This window comes from Empidonax traillii, unplaced genomic scaffold, assembly GCF_003031625.1.
Source record: "Empidonax traillii isolate 1590-97213 ecotype Southwest subspecies unplaced genomic scaffold, ASM303162v1 scaffold804:size347002, whole genome shotgun sequence".
NCBI classification, from domain to species: domain Eukaryota; kingdom Metazoa; phylum Chordata; class Aves; order Passeriformes; family Tyrannidae; genus Empidonax; species Empidonax traillii.
Window position 1 is genome coordinate 320,810 of NW_020955997.1, and position 19,860 is coordinate 340,669.

Sequence of the window (19,860 nt, forward strand, 5' to 3'; positions counted from 1 at the left end):
AAATTAATCCAGACCTCTCTTTTGTCCTGATAATGTTAAATCTGCGCTGCCTTTGCCCAGGTTGGCCTGTCTTCCTCTGGCACTTGCCCAGCCTCTGCTCCTGCCGCTGCTGGGAATGCTCCCAGGGCTCCTCACAGAGAGGGATAATTGTATACATCTCTTTCCCTCAGAGACCCACTGGTTTTGTAGTTTTCCCTGCTGTGTTTCCCTGTAAATATCCATCCTCTAATAAGACACATCCTCTGATAAGAGGATGTTGGGGACGATATTCTCCCACCTCTTTCCAGGGTTTAAGAGTGAGTGTAAAACACTCCTGACCCCCTGAGCAGCTTTTCCTGCACCTCTGAGGCAGCAGAGTCACAGATAATGGCTGAATCCACCCCTGCCGTCTCCTTGGGCTATTATTATGGGATGTTTTTCCCCTGGAGGCAGACTGTGCTGGCACTGCTCTGCACATGGAGGTGCTGTGGGTCGTGGGGTCGCAGCTCCGGGTCCTGCCCAGCCCTTTCCTCGCCATCCAAACTTCCCCCCCATAAAACCAGAACAGGAACTGCTGGTTTCACTCACACGAGCAGGAGGGAGAGGGTGGGTTGGCTGTTCCTCCCCGTCCTCGTGTGGTTATTGATCTTGGGGCGAGTGTTGGCACCTGTTTTGCAGGTGCAGCAAGGAGAGGTTGGTCAGTGGTTCGATGGCTCGGTGCTGTGAGCGCTGCTGTTTCTGTGCTCTCGGGAGCACCGTTTGGGGCTGGGACTGAGTGCCAGGAATAGCAGCCCATACAAGGGGAGGTGCAGGCTGGGCAGCTGCCTCCCAGAGAGGCAGGAGGTGAGCCCTGCAGTGATTCAGGGCTCTGCAGTGGTTCTGTGTGTGCCACCAGCCTGGGCTGCCCTGTGCCAGGTGGGAGCCAAGGTGTTCCCAGCCACAGCTTGCTGGGCCAGGCTGAACATTTGCAGCTCCACGAACTTTTCTGCACTGTTGCTGCAGCTTCTGCTGACTGGAGCCCGTGAGATACAGTTCTGTGGGAAAGAAGGGTCACTGTCAGCATCTGGGGGGAGTTGTGAGGTTCAGGAGCGACACTTAGTGCATGTATTTGGCACCTCAGTCAGTTTGACCCCCTGCTTTTTGCACAAATATTGCTGTTGCTGAGAAGCTTTATATTTTCATTTATAGATGTGGGTGTTTTTTTCCCAATTTCTGCTGCAAATGGTCATTTGAAGGGGGTACAGCAGGACTGGGAGAAGCTGGAGGGAGCTCTGTGGTATCACAGTGCAGGAGCCCACAGAACACCCCCCTCTCCTTGTGCAGTGTTTCCAGTCCAGGGGCTGTTCCTGCCCTGGGGACACTCCCAATGAGCAAAGGACAGTGTGGTGGCTCGGGGACAAACCCCAGCAGTTGAGTAAATGGAGCCAACAAAGATTTTCCCAATCATAAAGCACGTAAATCAATACCAGAACAAGCTGGCAGCCAGTGGGAAAGGCTTCAGCAAGAGCATAATGGCTTTGATTTCCTCCATTTCCGTCAATACTGTGGCAAATGCATTTAGCGGGGGCTGAAGGGGAGCTAATGGGACATCAAACAGCCCAGCAAGGAGAGCCTGGTCACCTCCAGCACCAGAACAGCCCCACAGCCCCAGGTTAGTGTCCCAGCAGAACATCGGTGTGGCAGTGCCAGCCAGCTGTTTGCAGAGCGTGACCTCAGCTGACACCGGCAGCGTTTGGAGTGCTCCTGTATCAAACCCTTGCCTCAATACAGGGAAAGTTTCTGTTCCTCCAGTAAGTAGTTAATCTCTGGTTAAAAGCTGCTGCAACAGAGAAGGGTGTTCTGTGACATCCATGTAAAGTTGTGACTGCAGAGGTGTGTGAGTGGCACTGTGTGCGGGGTGTGCTCAGAGGGAACACGGCACGTGCTGCCTGACAGATGGAACAGGGGCAGGGCTGCTGGGGATCCTGCAGTTTGGATCAGCACACTCACTTCTGACACACTCGCTGAACGAGCTCAGCTTAGTTCATTATATTTGTAATTAAAGTCAGGAAGTGCTGGATCTGTAATCCCGGGGAATCTCAGCCTGTGGTGGGAGGATTTCAGGCAATGGCAGTGTGGAGGAATGCAAACACTGTGCTGTTTGCTGCCCCAACACTTCCTGAGAACATGTGCCTTGGTCGTGAGCAGCTCCTAAACATTCTGGCGAGCTTAATAAAAGCGTGCCTGGGGCAAACCTCTCTCTTTCTACATGATAGCACTAATCCTAATGTGGCTGCACTTTAATAAGGAGTTCTCCAGCACTTCTCCAGTAGGGCTCTTATGTAAGATGTGCAACCAGAACAGGAAATCACAGAAGACAGGGCTAAAAATGACCTTTGGAGGTCGCCTGATGCTGCCAAGGGGAGCTTGGGCGCTGCCAGAGCCAGGGCTGGTTGATGCAGGGGGTGGCCGTGGGTGTCCCCACAAAGCCAGCCATGTTCAGATTCCAAAGGGGAGCTGGAAGGGGATGGCTGGTTTTAATAACATGTTCCAGCCATGAACACTAATCCTGCACTAATTAAATCAGCTGACTGGCAATGCCAGGGCAGGGAGATGCTGGTTTGTGTGGCAGGGGATCTGCTCCCCAGTTAGCATGGAAACCCTTTCCTGGACATATGGAGCTGTCAGGGAATTCTGGGAGGGTTTGAAGCAGCCCTTGCACAGCCTTGGTTTCCATCTGCCATTCATGGACAGATTATTTGGTTGTCATTGTGGGGTGCTGGGTGTGGATTGGACTCTTTGCCAAGGTGAATTGTTGGCATTTTCCCTCCTCTACACCCTCAGTGTTTAACATGTGCAGCTTGGGATGTGCCAGCTCTCCAGTTCCTGGAGACCTTCAGGAACACCAACAGCTGGTTGGTGGAAGCAGAAAGTGCTGCTGTTGACAAAATCCAGGTGAATTTTGCATCCTCCTGACATCATGTTTTCCCGTTTTCTGGCCACGAGGGTGGGCAGAGAACCTCAGAGTTTAAGTTCTTCAGTGCAGTCCCACGGGGAGCTGGAACCCTCCAAAAAACCCCTAAACCATCAGAATGTAACGTGCCATCCTCAAGCATTCTGAAACAGCAGGGGATAATCTGGCTTAAAGGACATGATGAGTTCCTGGGCAGACTGGGATCAGGCTCAGTCACACAAAAATGGATAAAGCCAGTGCACAAATGTGCCTTTGGCAGCAGCATAAGTGTCTGATAACGTTTGACATAACCCCAAAATATCTGCGAGCCTCAAGAGGGAGGGATGTCAAAGGGAACAGATCAGCTACGTAAATATTGATGTTCCCTTACGTGTTGGAGTGATGGATGTGGAGACGGGGGATTGTCACTGCATTTCCCTAAAAGCAAGATATTTGATATTTCTGTGTCTCCAATGCTTTCTCTCCCTGTCTCTAGGCTGATTAAGAATAGATGGATCATACAGGTCTTCTCATAAATACTTTTAGATGCAACTTTATTGTTTGGTTGGGGTTTTTTTTTAAGGTTTGGTGCCAGTGTTTAACTTTGTGTGTTTTCAATTCCTCCATCTCTTATGTCCTTGGCTGACTTCTCTGCTCATTTTCCCCTCTAAGCTCGTGGCATCACAGCATAAATATATTAACAGATCCTGAAATATATATGTGTCTAGTCTATGTGTCAGGAAGACTCACAGAAGTTAGGGTTTGCTTGCTCAAGCCTTTGGTAGGTGGCCTAATTTCCCCTTTTAATCAGATTGCAGGCAGAGATTTAAAGAAGTGTTTCACACTTCAGCAGGGTTACCCAGGGGCTCAGCTGCTGGCAGCTGGCACGGGCAGGTTGGGAACTGAGGCACAGCAGTGTGGTTTGGAGCAGAGAGCCCCGCTCTGCACTCCCAGAGGACAAAGAAGAAGAGGGATTTAGCCAAGAGGTGCATCATCTGAGGAGCTGGGAAATGGTAAACCAGAGGACTCTAAAAGATAAAAGAGTTGAGGAGAATCCAGAAAGGAGTTTGCATGGAGAGGGCACAGCTGGGAACTGGAGTGGAGCATGAAGTGTGAGCCAGAGCTCACCTGCCTGCGGGCTTGTGAGCAAGGAATTGAGAGCTGGCAGTGCCAGAGGAAGTGCTGGGCCAGCCCCTCCGAAAAGATGGGTCCTCAGGAACCATCCCGTGCGGGAAACAGCGGGGAGGAGAGATGGGATGTGCCGGGAGCTGCTGCCCGTGCTAACGGGAGCTGCTGCCCACGCTAATGACCGTGCTGGGAGGGAGCTGATGTGGTGGGAGGGGCCCTGTCGTGTGCAGTTAATTGAATTAGCTGTTCCTCTCCTAAGTGCTCATCTGAGCCGGGCTCAGGGCTCTCCAGAGATGCCCTGTCACCAGCTGGGAAAGGCCTGATGCAGCAGAGCGAGCAGAACCTCACATCACCCCCTTCCCTCTTATTGCACGGGCTATTTTTGATCCAGGGCCGGGCTGGGTATTAATCAGCTCTGACAAATGACTGTGTGTTGTCTCTGTGTTGTGTAAATTCCCATGCATATTTAACTACTGCAGTCTCTAAGAGCAGTCAGTGACACCTGAATCCCCATCCATTTTACGGGCACGCTGGAGTCATGATGAGGTGCCACAGGAAACTCCTGCTCAGATTCATCTGCCAGTCTACACTGGTGAGCAGCTCTGCTGTCAGTGCAGCTGGGCAGGGCTGGATCAGCTGGCACTACCGCCCTGACAGCCGTGGATTCCAGACCAGTAATCATAACTGTGCTAACTGAGTGGCAGGGTGAGCCCGAATGTGTGACAGGAACTGACATCTCCAAGAAAGTTGAGTGGATCGCTGAGTCAGGAGTGAGAGCGTGGTGGGATTCCACACACAGGCAAGAGGCACAGCAGAGTGAGAGTACCTTACCACAGAAAATACCTTTTTTTTCTTAGAAGATGCATTTTTTCTTACCCCTGAGTGCTGTGTTCCCAGACACGGATCTCTCTCGGACACAGGACTTCAACAGCAGAAATTCCGAGTGACCCCAGAAATGAGTGATGGTGAAGCTCTCGGGTGCTTTCAGGGCTGGATCAGGGATCTCCTCTTACCCCAGGTTCTGGGGGGCAGACTGGGAGTGGCTGCTGTCACAGCCTGTCCTGGCAGAGCCCCCGGGTGTGCCCCCATTATCCTCGGGGGTATTGCCAGAGCGCAGCCCAGGCTCGCAGAGCTCAGGGGGTGGGTTGGAAGGACTCAGGTCTGTGTGGTCTTTCCCCAAGTGCAGCAGTTTAGAATCCCAAGCAGCAAGGAGCTGATTAACTCCAGTGCCAGCGTTGTTTGTGCTGCCCTGGGAGGAGCAGAGCAGGATGTTCCCTGGAGCTGGAGAGAGGCAGTGTGCTGTGAGCACAGGCAGGACGTGGCCCAGGCTGTGGCACCAGTGAACACGAGCAGATCTCTGTGGATAATACGAGTCTTTTTTTTCTGTTTTGATTTTTTAGACTCAACCTTGTCCTATGTTAGGCAGCTGGAGGCCAGAGTAAGACAGCTGGAGGAGGAAAATCGCATGCTGCCCCAGGTGGGTGACTTCTGCTGTGGGATCAGGAGCTGGCAGGGAGACAGCCCTGCTCCAGTCCTGTGCCGGGGAGAGGATCAGGATTCCTTGGCATCCCCCTTTAAACTCTCACAGATCGAGGCCCCTCGTTCATCTTGCTCGTGTGTGAGTGGGGGATTGATTTACGGCCGTGGCAATGCTTTTCTGTCATGTTTTTCCTTTGCAGGAGTTGATCCCTTGCTAGAAAAACTCCTGGAACCCCCTACTTGTAATTAATTAACTGACGGGTTAAAAATCACGCTGAACTGACCCTTTGCATTCTGGTTTTATCCCAAGAGCTCCTTGTTGAAATATCATCTACTTTTGACAGTTAACCAAAGTATTTGGCTCTAAAAATGCAAATGCTATAAGTAATAATAACTGGGTTATATAATTTTTAATACTTTGAGGAGTATATTAGAAACATAAATGCAAGACTGAAATGAAATTAAGTAAATAAGCAAGTATGAAGTTGAAGGGGTTTTCCAATACGTTTTTAAGAAAAAATTTAGTGGTTCATTAAAAATGAATGAAAGACACTTGTAACTTTTCAGATCTGCACATACATAATAGAATATATTTCTCTTATATTTCATTAAATAAGCCCTAGAAAAATCCATAACTCCATAAAATCCATGACAGTTGGAAGGGCCTCTGCAGCTCTTTGCTGGGTGACCTTGAGCAGTTCACTTCTCTCTACCCTAATTTTTGGATCTGGAAAAGAGGGACAGCGAGAAATGTCTGTCCATTAAGATGTGAACAGTCTTCAGTAGCAAAGACAAAGGTTGGTCCTCAGAGACAAAGAATATTCTTTTCTTTTCAAGAGTGTTTTTCAAGGCAAATGTTTTGTCTTGGCTAAGGGATAAATAGTTCAGGACATTCCTAGTGTGCAAAGCCTTGCAAGTGGCTGTGTGCTTTATGTTTATTTGTCTGGCTGGCTCAGGTGGAGCCCCTCAAAGTGCATTCCCAGATCCCACTGAGGGCTGGATCACCCGGACGTTCCCTTTGCCTGAGTCAGTTCTGGGGGTTGTTGTTCCTGTGGGTACCCCCTGAACGTGCTCTCACTGGTGGTCAGGCCCTGCCACAAAGACAAGGGTGCAGGGTGGGAATGCATCAGCTCCTGGCACCGGTTCCATTCCATTTTGTGGGAGGAATGGGAATTTGTGGGGCGTGAAGCCCAACCAAGTGCTCTTGACAAATAATCTGAAAAGCTACCCTGAGCTCCACAGCTGGGGAGGGTTTGTGGCACAGCCCCAGCTCGGTTACAGTGCTGTGCCTTCAAATCTCAGCTGGGCCTTTTGCACAGCCCCTCTTTGACAGAGTGCTGGAGCACTGGGAGGGGTTGGGAATTGCAGGATTGCCCTTGGGACAGAGAGGTGACAACTCATTCATGTGACACCTCTGCTCAGTCTGCACTGAAGAGCCCTGGCCTTGTCCCAGGCTTTCTCCTCTCCTCTGCCACACTTTCCTTCTTTTCCCTCTCAGCTTTCAACATCCTTTCTTTTCCCCCTTTTCTGCTTTCTGTCACTCGTGAAAAAGCACTGACACATTTGCTGACACCTCTTCAGACAAATCACTCCCTTCCTGTCACACAGGGATGGTTCTTGCCCAATTTCTTTTGCTTTGCTCGTCTCCCTCCACATGTATTAGCTTGGCTTTCTTCTTTCCAAACCCCCACAGACCTCTAATGTAAAGGTTTTATTAATATTTAGTGGCAAGAGCGTTTCCAGAGAGAATGGTTTCACGTGCTGCCCTCCCTGTTCAAGTGGAACCCGAGTCGTAGCTCACTCTGCTATACCCAAGGGCTGCTTCATCAGGGGAATTGCAGAGCCACCAGTGAGTCAGTATTTGAGTTTGATCAGGTGATAGGAAAGGAATAAACCCGGGAATATCCACTGAAGCCTGTTGCTGTGTCCCTGTGCTGCTCAGAGCAGAGGGGTGGCTTTAAGGAGGAGCTGTGGGTGGGGTGTGCCCGCTGCTACACCTTGTCCCAGCAGCCCTGCACTCACAACCAGGGCCTGGGTGTGTTGTGGGGAGGAATAGGTAGGGACCAAACAATGGATTTGGATCCCATTTACACTCCCTGGGCTGTGACAGACCTGCTGTGTCGGGGAGTGACCTCAGATGGCGAGCACAGGGCTGTTACAGGGGTGTAACTGCTGTCCCCGCCTGGTGCCAGGGAAGCCGGGGCAGGAACTGGCAGCCACACCTCAGTTAGCTGGAGATAGCCCTGGATTTTTGTAGGAGTGGTGTTTCAGGGCTGAGCAGCTCAGCTGAAGTGCTGTGGAAATGTGGACATCTGTCATACAGTGACAGGGAATGCGTTTGCAAAGAGAAACTTGGCAAGTCACCCACCTCAAACTGCTTCGCTCCGTATTTGTTTCAGGGGAGGAGGGGGCAGGAGGCAGGAGGGAGAGCTGACAGACATTCCCCCCTTCCAACTGTCTGTCCTTGTAACTCAGCTCCCCTCTCAGTGCCGGGAAGGAAGCACTGGCAGGGTGCTGCAGACAGGCTGCCAGTGCAGGCTGGAGCCAGGGAGCTGAGCTGCTCCACAGCCCAGGAGCGAAGCCAGGAGGCTGAACCAGAGCCCTTTGCTCCCTCTCTGCTGCCTCTTCCCTATTCTTCCCTTTCCAAGGCTTTGGTCCTTTCCCATCTGTTTTTGTTGTCTCTCTTTCATTTGCACTGTTGCTTCAGGCATTTTTGGGGGGGTTTGCATCCTCGCTCTCCGTTTCCAGTCCTGGAATGTTTACCTGGGAAATGGCAGGTGTGACTCTTGGGCACACATTGCTTTATTTTTAAGCCCTTCCAACACTTTCCATTTCCTTCTTTCTTCCCCCTTCATTGGATTATCATGTGTTACTTCAACCCGTTCCTAAATCTTACAGAAACCTTTTGCTGAGATCTGTGTTTTTTATTCTGCTTCTGCATGGCATGGTTTTAATTATAAATCTAATTAGAAGATGGGAACTGTTTGGTTAGTGGGGTTTTTTTTGTAAAATCCGTGTCACTCACAGTCCAACACTGCTTGTCTCCTCCCTTGCACAGAATAGGGGATCCTCCAACCAAAATGTAATTAAAACACACTGGACAAACTCATGTTTCCTAATCTTGTCATCAAATATTTGCTGAAAGAGAGTAAAGCAAGAGCATCCACCCACCCAGTTCTTTCATGTGCTCTCATCCTCAGTTTGAATTAAAAGGTCATTAATAGAGGACTCGAGTTTGCAGCAGCCGAGGTTCTGACCAGTCTTTGTTCCAGGGTGTCCATCCAGGTTGGCAAAAGCTCACGGGCTTGATGTTACCCAGATACAAATCCAAGAAAATCCTGGTGTGCAAGGACCTGCAGTGCAGGGAGTGCAGGTATTTTTTATTCCAAAGGTCTGGAGTCACTTTGCACTGATGATTTTCTAGCAGGCTCCACCGAATCTGGCATATTTTAAATGCTGGTGGTCTTTCAGTGTGTGGCCTCCACGACTGGGAGCTGTTCCAGCCCAGGACCTTTTTCTCTTCCATGTTCATCATCAAAGGAGTGTTGTGGAGGGGATTTCCTGCTGGCAGTGCCTGTCCCTGAGGGTGTGGAGCCAGCAATGCCTTTGGCCACTCGGGATCTCAAATGCACTGTGAGGGGGTGTGGATTTGGGCAGCAATGTCCTCGAGGGGTTTCTCCTGAGCTCTGTGAGAACAGGTGAAAAATGGCAGCGTTTGAACATTGTGTGTTTTAACTGACAGGAACCCTCCTTAAAGGAGTTGTTGCTGTTCTTTAAGTGCACTATTAATCCAGCAGAGCAGTTACTGCTTTCTGGTTTTCCCCTCTCCTGCCTGTTGGAAACGAGCTGACAAACACAGCCTGTGTTTGCTTGGAGCTGGACAGGGAAATTGAGGGCTGAGCAAATCAGGAAAACGCTTTGAGAATCAGGTAGTGATTGAGCTGGTGTGGCACTTACCCAGCAGGAAGGATGTTCTTCCCGGGAAAACACTTGCCTGTGGGATAAGAGGCTGCTGGAGAACGAGGTCCTGTGTGTTTGCTGAGGGTGAGTGAACAGAGGAAAGCCCTGTTCTCTTGGCAGCTTTGGTGGGGTGAGTGAGTGTCCTCAGGGCAGGCAGGGGCTGTGTTTTCCCTCCTTGGCTCTCCCACGTTTCCTCTGGAGGGGCTGGAAGGCACTTTCCTCCTGGCTTGGGTTGGCACTACAGGGGTTTTCCTTCAGGACTGTCCTTACCAACAGTGCAGATGGAAAAAATGAAGTTTTCTGCTGGCTTGAGTAGAACAGCTCCTGGTTAATTCTCTCCCTGTTCCACACAGGGGTCTTTACTCTGCCCGTGCCCGGGACACAGTGCAGGGTTTGCCCCTGGCACTGGGGCAAAGTGGCCTGAGCAGCCTCAACATTTTGCACTCAGTGTGAGTGAGGCACTGGATTCCCATTTCCTCAGGGCTTTTTGGGAGGTGAGATTACAGGGTTCAGTCAGGTGTCCTGTGCTTTCCATTCCCTGCAGTCTGTATTGGCATCAGATATTGTGTAGATTTCCTCCTGACAGAAAATGATGTGCCCAGTCAGTGATCTCACTCTGATCCCTGTGGGAAGCCACGCCCAGGAGATGCTGTGGGTTTTACCTGCTCCCTGCAGAGGTGTGATCTGCACAGAGGACACATCTCACAACACCAAACTGTGCTGGCCAGGGCAGCAGGGAAGGGTGGCTCTGGAAGTGCAGCAGAAAAGTCAGTTGTTTCTCAGGTGCTGATGTTGGGCAGTGCTGTTTGTTCCCGGGTGCTCAGGATGGGTAAAGCTGACACAGGTTGCAGCAGTTGGAGCCAGGGCTGGTTTGGTTCCACTTGCACAGCTTTATGCCTGTCACACCTCCCTCCAGTGGCTGAGTGCGAGGGCCGTGTGTGCAGCCAGGGAAGAGCAGGGAGGGAGCAGCACCTCCCATCCCCAGGGCCCCTTTGGCAAAGGGCCTTTTCCTCCTGTTTGGCTTCCCTGCCTCGGGAGCTCATCAGTAGTGCAGGGGTGTCTCCAGCCCCACAGGCCCCACCTCCAGGCTGGTGCCATCCCCATCATCCGCTGCAATAATCTGCCCTCACAGAAGGAGTGGAGCGGCCTCACCTGAGATGAGAAGCCCCTGAGCCTGAGATGGGCCTTCAGGGCTGCAAAATCTGCCTTCTTTTTAAAGAGAAGCTCATGTCCCTTATCAAGGACAGAGGCAGAAGGATGTCCACGGGGGAAATACTAATTTTGAGTCTCCTCCCAAGATGTGCTGGGAACACTGGCTGCTTGAAGCGGTGTGTTCACAAGTGCTGTGGTGAAGGGAGGCAGAGCTGTGCTGCATGTGGCACAGAGGAGCTGTGGAGGACACACAGTGCCTGGAGCGGGGCTTGAACTCGGCGAGCAGCGCCACTCGCAGCAGCTTTGGAGTTCCTTGTGTTCAGGAGGCTGCACGTGTGCAGTCTGTGCTCATCTGCTCAGCCTCTTCATGGCAGTATTTCTGCTTTGCTGTTCCAAACTGACCGAAATCTTTGCTGGTCCTGGAGTTAGGAAAGAAACAGGATACCCTGACTTACAAAAACCCCAAAGCTGACTGAGTGAATTTATCCTAACCCAGAACTGCTCCAGTCTGCTCTGTTGCCCCTTCTCCTCCCTCCTTCATTTCCTTCCCCAAAGCACAGCATTAAGTCTGGCCGGTCTCTAACAGATCTATAAATCCTTCCCCAGGCAAAATAAGCCCCAAAGCCCGTTCCATACCTCACAGCAAATTGATACCATCAGTGCTGGGCGGAGTGCAGGCTGATGCGGTGGGATCCATTAGTGCCCCTCGTGTGGAGCCCACGGATCCATTGCTTGGCAGGGGGCCTGCTCTGGACAAGCCTGTGCATGAAACGAGGGTTCAGACTCAGGCATACGGCTCCTCTTGTGTGGGTTTGGCATATGCAGCGTTCTGTTGATTTGTTATCGATTGACTGCTTGTTCTGGGGGGTTTGTGAATGTGCGGGGCTCAGTCCTGCAGAGGAGGGGGGAGGCTGAGTCGATGTGTTGGGTGGCTGGGAGGGTTCTCCCTGCCCTTTGGCAGTGCTGTGAGCCTTGCAGAGGCCTGGCCGTGTCCCAGCACACTGGAAGCTCGCTTGGCCTGTGTGATTTCCCGCTCCTTTTCAGGCACTCTGGGTCTGTGAAGCTCAGCCTCGTGTGGTCACTCTGTGCCCTTTCTCTCCCGCACCCACCTTCATCTCTCCTGTCGTTTAGATCAGAGACACCCCCGAAAACACTGCAATGTTCTGTGTGTGCTTGCTCGGTGGGACAAAGGAGTGCCCATCAGGGCACTGACTCTGAGCAGAGGCTCTTTCCACTGTCATTATTTCTCCTTCAGAAATGCATTTCCCACTCATCCCAGCAGGGATTACCGCTGTGTTACTTCTTAATGGCTCCTATGGTGTTTCTTACTCTTTAAGAAAGGAACTTCCCATCTCTCAGTCTTTGAAGTGTTTTCCTTCTTTATATTCCTCATTTGTTTTTAAGCACAATTCTGCCTGCAGGCTGAGGGTGAGGAGCAGGGCAGGCTGGGAGCACCTCAGGAGCATCCACAGGGATCCCATGGCTGCCCACGAGTGCAGCAGGGGTATTTTTAGCACTCTCTGAAGCTTTCTCAGGTTACCTCAGCACTGCAGTCGCTCCAGGAGATGCTTCACACCCTGCAAAGGTTGAGGAGGCTGAGCTGGAGCAGTTCAGGTAGCTTACATTTGTCTGGCAGTGGCCTGAAAAAACCCTTCCAGGTGTTCCCTGGGAGCAAAACACCCCTGAGGTTGTCACTGCTGGGGACAAATTGGCATCTGGTGCTGTGGGGAAATGTCCTGAGCAGCCTTAATGTTCTGCAGTCGCTGTGAGGGGCTAAACCTCCACTGCTCTGGGCAAAGGCAAAGGGGGCCGTGCCCTGGCACCCTGGGAAGGAGTGAGTTGTCAGCCCGGAGCTGTTTCCTTCCCTGGCCGGCTGTGGCTGAGCTGGGCTCACAAACCTTGCAGCAACGTTCACAAAGGGGAGTTTTGCTGAGGGAACAACCCCCAGAACTATCAGGATAAAATTAGACATCCTCCAAACCTGCCTCTGGGGTTGGAATCATCTCTCTAAACTTTGCAGCACTTTCTGTGAGAGATTTTGATTTAGAGATGAGAAATGTTGTTGCTGCGTGCTGACCTTCCAGGGGAACACCCCTGAGGGCCAGAGTGACCCTCACGTGGATCTTGGTTCCTGTGGCACAGAGAGAGGGGGACTTGGGAGTAACCACACCCCTTCAGCGCTCCTCAGCCTTGGAGAGGAGAGCAGTGAGTAACTGGCACGTTGTAATCAGCCTGCTGTGTATTAAGGAGTGTTTGATCTCCTCCGAAGGAGCCCGGTAGGATGCCCGGCGGGGCGGAGGGGAGGCCCTGCCCCGCCCAGCCAGCCAGCGTGGGGGGACATGGCTCAGCCTCTGCGCAGCCTGACTCAGTGGTAAATGCTCTGAAGGTAACGCTGCTCCGCTGCCGGCCCTGCCACGCGTCCTGTCTGTCCCTCGGCTCGTGTCCTGTTGTCCTGCCGACATCCCCGTGGGGCCACCGGGATGTTCCTGTCATCAGTGGGCTTGTTTCTGTCTGTCACCCATTGTCTGTGTGGCCTGTGTGTTTGCTGGGCAGGGAGCTGGGCCTCACCGGGGGATTCTGCTCCCCACCCTACTCACCCCTGTAGTTTTCCTCTGAAGCCGAACGTGGGGTTTTGCTGAATAAGGAGGTGTTTCTGCTGCGTGGAGGATCCGTGTTTGTGCTCAGGTGGGATGCAGTGGGTTCCTGCACAGGGGAACACTCTGATGCGAAGATAAAGCGGAGGCACGTGGTGTGTTCATGTTAAAAATAGCAGGGCCTGGGGCTGAAGACCACGGTCCCAAGGTCAGTGGTGACGCTGCTCTGGGAGCAGATGTGCCGTACCCCGAAGCCTGGATTGCAGAGGCCTGTGTGACATTGATACACAGCAAGTGACACAAGGAATCAGAGGGGTAGAGTTGCAAGTTCTCGCTTCTGTCAGCAGTGAAACTGCTGCAATTAAAGAAACTTAGGAGGTGTTACAAGATTGAAAGGTTTGTGGGGCGATGGGAGTCAGCAATGGCTGAGCTCACTGCAAGCACAGGCATCAGGGGTGTCCACGTTCCTCTGGAGGGGGATAAAAACTGAGGGATTGCTGAGAGGGACTGCATGTCCCTCTCTCCTGTTTTGGCTCAGACGTGGTGGGTTTGGTGCTTTGTGCCCCCCTTGTCTCCTGTGCCTCTCATCAGCTGAACTGCCTCAGTATCCAGCAGGACAAGCAGGTGTTGCTCCCCACAGGCTGTTTTCCTGGCATCCAAAGGGGAGAGGCAGCTGGGAGAGCTCCAGCCCCTCTTCCCACAGTGGCAGGTCCCCTCTGGGGTGGCCTCCCCAGCCATGTCCCTGTCAGCAGCTCTGCCCACCAGAGCTCTGCCCTTGCCCTCCTACGACATTCCCAGCTCCAGGAGTGCCTGTCCCAGCAGCACTCCGAGCCCTCCGTGGATATTCCATACATCCCACCTGCTGCTGCCCAGAAAATAAAGCCCTGCCAGGTCACTTTGTCAAGAGAACATGGGTAATTATGGAAAAAAGCCTTTTGTAGCTCTCTTCAAACACCCCCTGGCAAAGGCCCTTCCCTGAATGGAGCGTTACCATCGTGCTGGTGACAACCTGTAATAACAAGCGGTGTGCGTAAGTGGAGTGTGGGAGCAGCAGCTCGTGGCTCTGGTGGCTGAAATGGGTTGGTAAGGAATACACAGCATTTAGTGCAGCACGAGGTGAGAGCTCAGCTCTCCGTTCACCAGGAGGCAGTGCAGCAGGCAGCAGGAGATGGAAATGAACTGTTAAATAAATGGGAAATGGAGAGTGAGCTGCCAGCTCAACAGCCTGCCCAGCCCAGCCAGGGAGCACACCCTGCTGGTTCCCGGTGAGGATAGGGGATGGATCCGCCTTCCAGGGGAGGCACAGCTCCCACTTGCACCACTGGGCACAATCAGAGGCAGGAGGAAGAACAAGCGCACATCAGGAGCCTGCTTTTCTGTCCAAATTTGGCAATTTGGAATTCCTGCAGCAGGGGAACAGCCTTTGTTATGAAACCCCCTTGTTAGTGCAACCCACTTGTCACAGCAGGAAATCCCAGAGCAGGAGTGTGTTTGAAAGGGGCAGATGCATTAGAGAACAGAGGGAGGTAATTGCTAAAAGTACCGCTTTTGCTTTCCTAAGTGATGAGGAGACTTAAAAAAAATTATGAAATTTTAGAAAGTTGCCTGGGAATCTCATACTGGTGGAGAGAGTGGGAGCAGGAGCAGAGCTTTGCCGTGCAGTTGGTCCGACAAGGCTCTCCCAGGACCTGCTCCCTCAGGCTGGATGGCTCCTTGGCAATCCTCCCCGTTATTCCTGGAGTGCAGGTGGGATCCCTGGGGGTCTGTAAGTGGTTATTTCTCACGGCAGGATGTGTTTGATTCCTTTTGCAAGCTGTACCTGGCCAAACTTCCTGCTTGTGATGTTGCAGACCGGGGTTTTTAGGTATGGAATGGTGATTGTTACTGGTCTGTCTGCAGGTCTGGAAGTCTGACTACTTAGAGGCTACACTTACACTACTGGTCTTATTTGTGGCTGCCAAAGAAATGTGTAAAATGAAATTCCCTTCTTTTCAAACGTGCCCATGGCTTGGGATCTCAGGAAAACATCCATCACCAGGGCTGTTAAAGGCTCCCTTAACACCACCTTAGTGACACAGAGAAAGCTGAGGCTGGAGAAATGTGCAGTAAAAGTTTAAGGTGTTTAGCTTTGTATTCCATGTTGGGCCTGGAAACACCTGAAGATGCAAAGCATTTTTGGCTTAAATGCTGACAATATAATATGCCCTTGAAGATTTTCCATGGAAATCAAGCCAATCACTGTTTCTGTAATGCAATTACTGTTTTATTAGGAGCACTATAATGTTAACATGTTGGTTAGTATTGATCACAAAAATAAATCTATGTGGGTAAAGTGCTGTATGACCTGAATTCATCCTTCCTAAGAGTGAAAGCTGGCAAGAGGGATGAAGCCTGGCAGCCTCAGTTTCCCCACCTGAGCAGTGGCCCTTATGAATTTTCCAGCCTCGGATATCCCTTCGCGATTTACGGCTAAAAGAGCAGTTTCTGACTCACCCAGATTTAAGGGTAATCCATAGAATTCCTTGTGGTGTAAGTAATGCCACTTCTAAAATGCTAAATTTGACATTATGGCCTCATTTTGGTAACTCTCAGATACGTACTTGCGTCCTGCCTTGTCCCTTTGTTCCCAGCCCTTCAAAGCTCTGCTGCTGCCACTGGAACGCTCCCTGTCCCTCTGACTTTCACAATCTCGGCCTGATTTCGCTGTTGGTACATTATTATACTTTTAAAGCAGCTGGTTATTTCCCTTCTGGTTTTGCTTTCCCTTATACCCACCTAGTGCAGGCTAAAAGCACAGTGGATTTGGGATAAACCAATTACCATGTATATTCTAATCTGCTGTTCCTGCCAGGCTGTTTGTCTGCAGCCTCGTGCACTGGGGGTGTTTCACAGGGAACGTTTGCCAGGGCATCATTCTCCCCCTGAAAACAGTGGAATGGGGGACAGTTTGGGGCTCCCTAATTTTGATGCACAGTTTGCATTGGTACCAAGATGCAGTTCGGTACCAAATTAATGACATCATGCAGAATGCAAAGGTGGATGTGTAATTCGTGTTGGAGGAACTTGACGGTGCTACGTGACCATGCTGGTGTTTTGTGGAGATCACAGAGGTGGGAATTCTCTCCTCAGCACGTGTGTGTGCAGTTGGGGTTGTATTTGGAATGTTTTTGCAGGATGTAGCCACGTGTGGCAGCAGGTTTAGAGGTAGTTTGTCATGTATTAGTGAGCATGGGGCTAATGCAGTGTCTGTTCGCTGCTGGTGAATCAATAAATAATGACAATGGAAACCAGTTTTACCTTTGTTGACAGCCGTGCTGCTGTTGATGGTTGCCAGAGGTTGATGGGTGGTTTAGTAGCAACTACACTTCAGCTGGTTGTGAGGGGATTATTATTAAACAGGAATACTCAGAAATTGCAGTACACAGGGTGGTGGAATCACCATTCTTGTCTCTAGAGAGGCCTGGTGACACAACACCAGCTACTGCTCTCCTGCTCATAGTCCAGCAGACTTCCCATAAATCATTCACTTCCTGAAATGTTTGGGGGTGTCACTTCTCTGCCTTTTTAATTCCAGCAGTGTAAGAGACGATGTTAAGCACAGGGACTGCGTGCACAGTCCCTCGGACCTCAAGGAAGACCTAGGCAAAGAAACACTTCCAGTGCCTTGCTTGGTTATAAGAGAACAAGTAAATCCCTTGAAAGGAGTGGAGAGCTGCTCAGTGCTTGTTGAACTGTCCGTGTTCAGACACCTCTGGACTGAGCTGTGTGCTTCTGAGTCACGCTGGGCAGGAGATGTGGTTGGGGAAAGAGTCGAGGCCTTCAAACACCCCCCAGTCTCGTGTCTGAGGCACAAAATATCCCAGCGCTGCACGTGCTGGTCCATCTGTGTCTGTTCTTGGTCATTTCTCCCCAGCAGCATGTGCTTTGTGTGTTGAGAAGGAATGTCGTGCCCCCGAGGATCATCCTGTGCTCCTGTTGTGTGTCCCTGCCCTGTGTGCATGTGCCAGACCTGTGGCGTTCCAGCTGCATGTCCGTGTGAACGCCGCTGCGCCCCCACCCGGGATAACCATCTCCTTCCATCCCTCCCTGCAGGTTGTGTGGAGGAAACTTGGAGATGCTGCAGGGTCGTGCCCTGGAATTAGGCAACACTTGTCAGGAAATCAGTATAAAGGACCCATGTAACGGCCTCCCTGAAGAGCAGGAGTTGGAAGTGCCCGTGAGAGGGAAGGAACTGGCTGCCCCCACATTCCCACTGACGACGGGGTGCGTGGATGCACTGCACGAGCCTCAGCTGGACACCAGAGCTGCTGCACAGGGGGCTGTCCGTGCTGCCAGCGTCCCTGCTGCTCCAACATCCTGCCTAGTGACACGCTGCACCCTCTCTGCAACACTCCACCCTTAGGAGCACTGAGGTATTTCCATCCTAACTCCACACACACTTGGGATTCTGCAGGAGCTACGCGAAATAAGTTTTATTTGGGTTGGTTGCAGCGAGTCTCTGAGAGGTGTGAACGAGTTTTCCGCTGGATCTGAGAGAGGTTGGAGAGACGTGGATAAACTGTGCCTTTGGTCTCCGCAGTTCTGAGAAAGTCGCTTCTTAGTAACCCCCCCTTCAGCCTGTAAAGGACCCGTTAATGGTGCTTAGGCAATTCCCAGGTGATTCCTTTGCTTTGGTAGATTAACCTGCCTTCGGAGGTGCTAAAAGACCACAAAGTCCTAACCAGCCGGTAGTGTAGCACAACTACAGTCCTTGTAGTGACCCACAATTTCTTTCTAAAGGAAAGTCGAGGTAGCTTTCTCTTGATGCACATCTTCTGAAGAGGTGTAGGGTGTTGGCAGCCCTTTAGTGAACAGAATACTTAGGCATGGCTAGCACAGGTCTCTCAGATCACAATCTCCATCAGAATTCCTTTTGGAAAGTATTTTCCAGCTGTCAGGATGCTAATTTCTAAATGTTCAATTTAGAGACGTGCTGGTTTATTTAACAAGAGCCTGTAAGGATCCAAAACATTGCACTGCATTATTAAAAAAAAGCTTTCCTTGCCACTGTAGCGTTCTTTCAAAGAAATAGGGGTTTATTATCCTCAGAGCATGTCTTTCATTATTACGAGGCAGAAAGCTCTTGTTCAGATTGCCTGAGATGTGACCAGACGGCGCCCTAGATGTGCTTAGTTTATTTTTATCTCTGTGTATGACACTAGTTGTGTGTATTGAATTACAACATAGGTATTTTGTGTATATCTAAGAGCAATGATAGTTTCATGTATGAATGTGCAACAGGCTTGGGACTGAATGGCTGTTGCTTCACTTTTTACCATAGCTGAGCGTCAAAAAAAAAAGAGACTAATAAAAAACAACAATAAAAGGAAAAAAAAATAGGAATGCAACAATTCCTGGCTTTCTGGTTTGTTCTTGGTTGCTGAGATTGGAGCCAAAGCTGTGTTTTCTCTGAGCTTGGACATCCTGGACCGTGGTTTGTTTGCCGTGGAACGTGGCTCGGTTGCTGTACAATCCTTTGTTGTCTAGATGATGTAAATCTGCTACCTGTCTTCAGCAAAGCCGTGTTCATTTGCGGCGGTGATTCTGTTGGGGTTTGTTGTTATTTCCCCTCGGTGCCACTGGATGTAAGGCCTCCGATCCGGCGTTGCTTTCTCGGGCAGAGCTGCCGTTCGCTCCTCCTGCTCGAGTTGGGAATGCGGAATCCAGAATCCAGCCTTCTGCTTGGAGCACGGCCCTGCTGCGGGATTTCTGCCCCAGAACCCGGCCCAGGCGGTGTGTGTTAGCTCTCCACGTTGTTTTCTCCCGCTGCGCAGTTGAGTTGCAATTGTTGTATTCCTATCTGGGTGTGTGTGGACGGCTGTGACACCTGTACTTGTGCCTGCAGGGGCGACTCGAGGGACACTGGTCTTTTGACACTTCACTTGTGTAAATTTTGATACTGTATTAAAACTATTTTTTTACAGTTCTGCATACGATGGGGTATCAAGTATCTGTGTTCATCTTAGCAATGGTAATAAATTATAGAATCCCACCCTTGTTTGCTCTCCTTTCCTGACCAAAGCTGCGAGGGGCAGTTTTTGCCTTGAAGGAGCTGTCGGAAATGTTTCCTGCCCGGTTGAGAAATTTGCTGCATGTCCTGCATTTTTCTTCCTTTTCTTGCCAGGTGTCTTTAAAAAAAAAAAAAAAAAAAAAAATCCCAGAACTGTGAGCTTGGCTCTTTGTTCTGTGCTAAACTGAGGAGCTGCGTGCGGGCTGTGCCACGGGGTGGTGCCAGGTGCAGGTGGCTGAGGCCAGGTGGAAGTCGGTAAGTTGAGCTGCAGTTGCAAACCCAGGACACCTGTACTGGTCCCTCCTTCCCCCCAGAGCAGCTTCAGGGTGAGGACAGAGCGACGTGGAGCTCCTGGAGTCGTTGTGCTCAGGTAAGAGGTGCTGGTGGCACGGGGAGAGATTGGTTGTGTCCCACTGTCTGTCCCTGGGGTTTGGCTCTGGGGTTCAGGGGAAAGGGGGCTGTGCTTGTGCCAGTGAGCGGAAAAACTGCTCTACATATTCTGAAAACAAAAGATCCTTAGTACAGTCAGTATCTTGGAGCTGCTAAATCCTGTGGTGGCCCCCAAAAGCACTCTTACTGAGAGCAGA

At 51.1% G+C, this 19,860-nt stretch overlaps 1 protein-coding gene across 5 annotated transcripts in view; it reads left to right on the forward strand.

The window, feature by feature from the left end:
* Window positions 1-18,587, forward strand: part of CCDC85A (coiled-coil domain containing 85A) — a 49,146-nt gene extending 30,559 nt beyond the window's left edge. Inside the window, exons 3-5 of one of the 5 annotated variants that reach the window (XM_027901668.1) lie at window positions 5,440-5,516; window positions 12,900-13,016; window positions 17,317-18,587. In XM_027901668.1, coding sequence (XP_027757469.1) covers window positions 5,440-5,516; window positions 12,900-13,016; window positions 17,317-17,406 — 284 coding nt within the window. In that variant the 3' untranslated portion in view covers window positions 17,407-18,587. Of the gene's footprint in view, window positions 1-5,439; window positions 5,517-12,899; window positions 13,017-17,316 lie in introns of those variants that run through there. The other 4 variants (XM_027901669.1, XM_027901671.1, XM_027901670.1 and 1 more) reach the window with 4 other exon arrangements.
* Window positions 18,588-19,860: the final 1,273 nt, after the last annotated feature.